A 7,500-nucleotide genomic window follows, 5' to 3' on the forward strand; every position below is an offset into this window, starting at 1 on the left:
CACTCTTCTCTCCTCTCCTCTCCTCTCCTCCTCTCCTCTCCTCCCCTATCCTCTCTTCCTCTCCTCTCCTCCTCCTCCTCTCCTCTCTTCCCCTCTCCTCGCCTCTCCTCCTCTCTTCTCTTCCCCTCTCCTCTCCTCTCCTCTCCTCTCCTCTCCTCCTCCTCTCCTCTCCCCTATCCTCCTCTCCTCCTCTCCTCTCCTCCTCCCCTATCCTCTCCTCTCTCCTTCTCCTCTCCTCTCTCCTCCTCTCCTCTCTCCTCCTCTCCTCTCTTCCCCTCTCCTCCTCTCCTCTCCTCTCTCCTCCTCTCCTCTCCTCCTCTCCTCTCTTCCCTTCTCCTCACCTCTCCTCTCCTCCTCTCTTCTCTCCTCTCCTCTCCTCTCTCCTCCTCTCCTCTCTTCCCCTCTCCTCTCCTCCTCTCCTCTCCTCTCCTCTCCTCTCTCCTCCTCTCCTCTCTTCCCCTCACCTCTCCTCCTCCTCTCCTCCTCCTCTCCTCCTCCTCTCCTCTCCTATCCTCTCCTCCTCCCCTCTCCTCCCCTCTCCTCTCCTCCCCTCTCCTCACCTCTCCTCCCCTCTCCTCTCCTCCTCCTCTCCTCCTCTCCTTCTCTCCTCTCCTCCTCCCCTATCCTCTCCTCCTCTCCCAGACTTTGACCTTACCGATGCCTTAGGAGATTTGGACAGTAAGTCTGCCTGTGCTCTGTGTCTTAACTAGCCTAGGGTTACAACATTACATTACAGTATATTACACACATTACAACATTACATTACATACATACATTACATTACGTATGTATATTCTGTCAGATCATTTACATTTAGTCATTTAGCAGACGCTTTTGTCCGAAGCGACGTACAATGGAGAGAACAGTCAAGCTAAGAGCAATAAAAAACATGGTGTAACAATAAATACTACTTTACATAAGAATTAGAAAAACGACCTAGAAAGGAAAAAGGAAAAAGATCATACTGTATATTTCTCTGTGTTTGTATATTCTGTGTCAGATCATGCTGTATATTTCTCTGTGTTTTCCTACAGTGGTCACAGAGAAACCTCCACTTCCAAAAGAGCCTGACGCACCTAAAAGCCCCGGTAAGAACCGCCAGTGTATAAAGAACCCTGCCTGCGCAGGTCCACACACTAGAACCGCTAGTGTATAAAGAACCCTGCCTGCGCAGGTCCACACACTGCGCTATGATGTGTTGAGCTGGATTGGAGAGTGATGTGTGTTGAGTGGACCTTGAGTGGACGTGCTGTGTGTAATGTAAAACCTGACGGGTTAACCGGGCCCAACTGGGTTGGCCCACTGAGCTGAGTGCTGGTTCTGAAGAACCCAACTGGGTTGGCCCACTGAGCTGAGTGCTGGTTCTGAAGAACCCAACTGGGTTTGCCACTGAGCTGAGTGCTGGTTCTGAAGAACCCAACTGGGTTTGCCACTGAGCTGAGTGCCGGTTCTGAACCCCTTGATGTTCCTCCAGGTGGCTTTGATCTCTCGGATGCACTGGGCCCAGGTAAAGGCAGTCGGGACCGTGACGGTCCACTCTGGTACTATAGAGGGAACTGTCTCTGTGTGTGGCTCTCTGATTGGTCCGGAGGGGAACCGTCTCTGTGTGTGGCTCTCTGATTGGTCCGTAAGGGGAACTGTCTCTGTGTGTGGCTCTCTGATTGGTCTGTAAGGGGAACTGTCTCTGTGTGTGGCTCTCTGATTGGTCCCTATGGCTCTTTGTCGATCTGGGTGATTGGTGTCTCTGATTGGCCAACTGATTTTATTCATACAAATCAATAGATAGCTGCAGACTCTAAGGGCAGATGAAGATCCACTGGGTCGGAACCCGGCTCAGCCGTGGATCACTGGGTCTGAACCGGCTCAGCTGTGGATCACTGGGTCTGTTGCTGTCATGCTCCTGCTAATCCAGGCAAAATCGAGTGTGGGGAATTTTCCTGTCTTTTAACCCAATTACAACATGTGTTTAATATAGTCCCTATGTGTGTGTGTGTGTGTGTGTGTGTGTGTGATTGTGTGTGTGTGTGTGTGAGTGTGTGTGTGCGTGTGTGTGTGTATGAGTGTGTGTGTACGTGTGTGTGTGTGAGTGTGTGTGTGTGTGTGTGTGTGCGAATGAGAGTGGGTGTTTTCAATCTTTCTTTTATTAGGAAGTCCCTTGTGATCAACATGTCTTTTATAAGGGAGTGGTGGTCTGGTCAAAATGCCAGCACATTTAGTTTGTGTGTGTGTGTGTGTGTGTGGTCTGTCTATCTGTGATGGGATGGTTATCTCTCCGTCCATCTCTCACGCTGTGTGTGTGTGTGTGTGTGTGTGTTTATCTCCAGAGCCTGCTGCACCTGCAGGGGGAGAAGGTGAGACATGCACGTTTGTCATTGTTTGTTGTTTTCAGTGTACATGACACACACATCACACACACACACACACACACACACATGACACTCCAACATGACCCAACAGAACCCACTTCTCTAGACCTGTCAATAGATTCACTAACCTCACTAACACACTTCTGATTCACTAAACTAAACTCACTAACACACTTCTGATTCACTAAACTCACTAACACACTTCAGATTCACTAACACACTTCTGATTCACTAAACTAAACTCACTAACACACTTCTGATTCACTAAACTAACTAACACACTTCTGATTCACTAAACTAAACTCACTAACACACTTCTGATTCACTAAACTCACTAACACACTTCAGATTCACTAACACACTTCTGATTCACTAAACTAAACTCACTAACACACTTCTGATTCACTAACCTCACTAACACACTTCTGATTCACTAAACTCACTAACACACTTCTGATTCACTAAACTAACTAACACACTTCTGATTCACTAAACTAACTAACACACTTCTGATTCACTAAACTCACTAACACACTTCTGATTCACTAAACTAACTAACACACTTCTGATTCACTAAACTCACTAACACACTTCTGATTCACTAACACACTTCTGATTCACTAAACTCACTAACACACTTCTGATTCACTAACACACTTCTGATTCACTAACCTCACTGTTACGACCCTGGCGGGTCTAGGCCCCGCCCCAAGATATTTTGCATGCCTGTTCTGTCTCTGTTTCCTCAGCAGATAATAGGAAGCAGGTGTAGGACAGGTGTAACCCATGATTGGTTGGGCTACAAAAGCCCTGATCAGATGGCATTCGTGGAGCGTTGGTCGTCGTATTTGGATAGAGATTGGTTTTGGATTGTCGTTAGTTTTGGAGTGTCGTTGGTTGTGGATTATCGTCGTCGTTGTTCGTTTATATTACCATTTACCTGACTGTACATCTCATCTTTTGTTTCTCTTCATAACACTGATCTTCACCACACGTTTGCTATAATTATTAGATAACTATATAACCTTGTAAACCTTTAATAAATATTTGATTATTATTATATTATCCTAAATTCTGCGTGGCCTCCCCTTCTTGTTTCGTGCCTTGAGCTGGCACGTAACACGTGGGGGCTCGCCGAGATTTTTTTCCGGGAATCTGGTTAAACAACTTTTTCATCCACTCATTGGGGAACAGTGGTGGGGAAGCTGTATTGATTTTATAGATCGGGATATTGGCCTTTGATGCTGACGGGCATAAAACTGCCGGTGCAGCAGGAAGGGTATTTCAAATTGGGGGAGACACACGCGGAAATTGGTAAGTGAAAAATTCAACTTTTATTGTTTTCGTTGGGTTGCCGTGGAGGAGGGAAGTCACTTTTCGAAGTGATTGCAGCTGTGGGCTCTCGCTGCAACAGACACGCTGTGCAGGCTGGGGAAAATTGGGTACAGGTGTAGTGGTAACTGGGTGGTGAGAGTAGGTGAGTACCTACTGAGCAAACGCAAACCCCCGCGCAGGTTAAGAGCGCTGGCCGCCGGTTGTTTTTGGCCTGGCAGTGCGCGAAAAAGAACCTGGGGAGATCCCAGGCACGGATGAAGAAAGTGTTCGACAGACACGCAGAATTTAGGATAATATAATAATAATCAAATATTTATTAAAGGTTTACAAGGTTATATAGTTATCTAATAATTATAGCAAACGTGTGGTGAAGATCAGTGTTATGAAGAGAAACAAAAGATGAGATGTACAGTCAGGTAAATGGTAATATAAACGAACAACGACGACGATAATCCACAACCAACGACACTCCAAAACTAACGACAATCCAAAACCAATCTCTATCCAAATACGACGACCAACGCTCCACGAATGCCATCTGATCAGGGCTTTTGTAGCCCAACCAATCATTGGTTACACCTGTCCTACACCTGCTTCCTATTATCTGCTGAGGAAACAGAGACAGAACAGGCATGCAAAATATCCTGGGGCGGGGCCTAGACCCGCCAGGGTCGTAACACTCACTAACACACTTCTGATTCACTAACACACTTCTGATTCACTAAACTAACTAACACACTTCTGATTCACTAAACTAACTAACACACTTCAGATTCACTAAACTCACTAACACACTTCTGATTCACTAAACTAACACACTTCTGATTCACTAAACTAACTAACACACTTCTGATTCACTAAACTAACTAACACACTTCTGATTCACTAAACTCACTAACACACTTCTGATTCACTAAACTAACACACTTCTGATTCACTAAACTAACTAACACACTTCTGATTCACTAAACTAACTAACACACTTCTGATTCACTAAACTAACTAACACACTTCTGATTCACTAAACTAACTAACACACTTCTGATTCACTAAACTAACTAACACACTTCTGATTCACTAAACTAAACTCACTAACACACTTCAGATTCACTAAACTCACTAACACACTTCTGATTCACTAACCTCACTAACACACTTCTGATTCACTAAACTAACTAACACACTTCTGATTCACTAACACACTTCTGATTCACTAAACTAACTAACACACTTCTGATTCACTAAACTAACTAACACACTTCTGATTCACTAACACACTTCTGATTCACTAAACTAAACTCACTAACACACTTCTGATTCACTAAACTAACTAACACACTTCTGATTCACTAACACACTTCTGATTCACTAAACTAAACTCACTAACACACTTCTGATTCACTAAACTAACTAACACACTTCTGATTCACTAACACACTTCTGATTCACTAAACTAAACTCACTAACACACTTCTGATTCACTAACACACTTCTGATTCTCTAAACTCACTAACACACTTCTGATTCACTAAACTAACTAACACACTTCTGATTCACTAACACACTTCTGATTCACTAAACTAACTAACACACTTCTGATTCACTAACACACTTCTGATTCACTAAACTAACTAACACACTTCTGATTCACTAACACACTTCTGATTCACTAAACTAAAACCAGAACACAAACCTGAACAGTTGTTGTCTATTTATTAAAAATGTATCGACATCGAAAGCTGAACTGACACTTCAGCTGTCTCTCTGCTGCCCCCTGCAGGTGACCTGGATCTCAACGATGCCTTTGGAGGAGCAGGTGAGCTTTGGTGTGTGTGTGTGTGTGTGTGTGTGTGTGCGTGCGTGCGTGCGTGAGCGATGCTTTTGGAGGATCAGGTGAGCTTTGGTGTGTGTGTGTGTGTTTGTTCGTGTGTGTGTGAGCGATGCTTTTGGAGGTCTAGGTGAGCTTTGGTGTGTGTATATGTGTGTGTGTGTGTGTGTGTGTGTGTGTGTGTGTGTGTGTGTGTGTGTGAGCGATGCCTTTGGAGGTCCAGGAGAGCTTTGGCCGCTGCTTAGTAGCCTGTTGCAGAAACAATGTTCTGGGATCCAGTAAACACTCACAGCTCTGCGTCAAAGCTCCTACTGAGCTCTTCATCAGTGTGTGTGTGTGTGTGCACATGCTTGTCCACACAACACTAGATTGTTCCCCGATAACCCATATTTAAGCAGGCCGATCACTCAGGAGCCCTGGGCAGTTCTTACCTAACCCTGTGTGTGTGTGTGTGTGTGTGTGTGTGTGTGTGTGTGTTGTTTTCTTTGTAGATGACACACCAACAGAACCGAAGAAGCCTGCAGGAGGAAATCCAGATCCAACAGAACCAAAGAAGCCGACGGGAGGTAATGCAGATTCCCAGCCCAAACACGACCCGTAATAATAAGATACATGTTGTCTATTTATTTAAAACGGAATAATATGATACATGTTGTCTATTTATTGACCCATAATAATATGATACATGTTGTCTATTTATTTAAAACGGAATAATATGATACATGTTGTCTATTTATTTAAAACGGAATAATATGATACATGTTGTCTATTTATTTAAAATGGAATAATATGATACATGTTGTCTATTTTTTTTAAACGTAATAATATGATACATGTTGTGATAGGTGAAAATTCACCTACTGACCCGTAATAATATGATACATGTTGTCTGTTTATTTAAAACGTAATAATATGATACATGTTGTTTATTTATTTAAAATGGAATAATATGATACATGTTGTTTATTTATTTAAAACGGAATAATATGATGCATGTTTTCTATTTATTTAAAATGGAACAACATTGAAAGCTCTGCTGACACTTCAGCTGTCTCTCTGCTGCCCCCCGCAGGTGACCTGGATCTCAACGATGCCTTTGGAGGTCCAGGTGAGCTTTGGTGTGTGTGTGTGTGTGTGTGTGTGTGTGTGTGTGTGTGTGTGTGTGTGTGTGTGTGTGTGTGTGAGAGCGATGCCTTTGGAGGTCCAGGAGAGCTTTGGCCGCTGCCTAGTAGCCTGTTGCAGGACCAATGTTCTGGGATCCAGCAAAACACTCACAGCTCACCGTCAAAGCTCCTACTGAGCACAGAGGTTGCCTCTTCCTCACTGTGTGTGTGTGTGTGTGTGTGTGTTTGTGTGTGTGTGCTTCTAGGTGGATTTGATTTGTCAGATGCCCTGGGTCCAGGTAAAGCTTTTGAGATTTGTGCGGTGCTTTTGGGTACCAGGGCTCAGTCCTCTCTCTAACTCTATCCTACTCTCTCTCTCTCTCCCTCTCTCTCTCCGCCTCTCTCCCTCTCTCTCTCTCTCTCTCTCCCCCTCTCTCTCTCTCTATCCTACTCTCTCTCTCTCACTCCCTCTCTCTAACTCTATCCTTCTCACTCTCTCTCTCTCTCTCTCTCTCTCTCTCCGTCTCTCACTCTCTCTCTCTCTCCCCCTCTCTCCCTCTCTCCCTCTATCCTACTCTCTCTCTCTCTCTCTCCCCCTCTCTCTCTCTCTCCCTCTCTCCCTCTCTAACTCTATCTTACTCTCTCTCTCTTCCTCTCCCTCTCTCTCTCTCTCTCTCTCTCTCTAACTCTATCCTACTCTCTCTCTCTCTCTCTTCCACTCCCTCTCTCTCTCTCTCTAACTCTATCTTACTCTCTCTCTCCCTCTCTCTCTCTCTCTCTCTCTCTCTCCAACTCTATCCTACTCTCTCTCTCTCTCTTCCTCTCTCTCTCTCTCTCTCTCTTCCACTCCCTCTCTCTCTCTCTAACT

General features: G+C 44.6%; 1 protein-coding gene across 4 annotated transcripts in view; it reads left to right on the top strand.

The window, feature by feature from the left end:
• Window positions 1-7,500, top strand: part of cd99 (CD99 molecule) — a 34,016-nt gene that overhangs the window by 7,500 nt on the left and 19,016 nt on the right. For 2 of the 4 annotated variants that reach the window (XM_042702895.1, XM_031558581.2), the window contains exons 3-10: window positions 643-678; window positions 1,035-1,088; window positions 1,475-1,507; window positions 2,325-2,351; window positions 5,482-5,517; window positions 6,021-6,095; window positions 6,602-6,637; window positions 6,899-6,931. In XM_042702895.1, the coding sequence (XP_042558829.1) occupies window positions 643-678; window positions 1,035-1,088; window positions 1,475-1,507; window positions 2,325-2,351; window positions 5,482-5,517; window positions 6,021-6,095; window positions 6,602-6,637; window positions 6,899-6,931 (330 nt within the window). The remainder of the gene's footprint in view (window positions 1-642; window positions 679-1,034; window positions 1,089-1,474; window positions 1,508-2,324; window positions 2,352-5,481; window positions 5,518-6,020; window positions 6,096-6,601; window positions 6,638-6,898; window positions 6,932-7,500) is intronic. The other 2 variants (XM_042702894.1, XM_042702893.1) reach the window with 2 other exon arrangements.

Source organism: Clupea harengus, chromosome 21, assembly GCF_900700415.2.
Source record: "Clupea harengus chromosome 21, Ch_v2.0.2, whole genome shotgun sequence".
NCBI lineage: Eukaryota > Metazoa > Chordata > Actinopteri > Clupeiformes > Clupeidae > Clupea > Clupea harengus.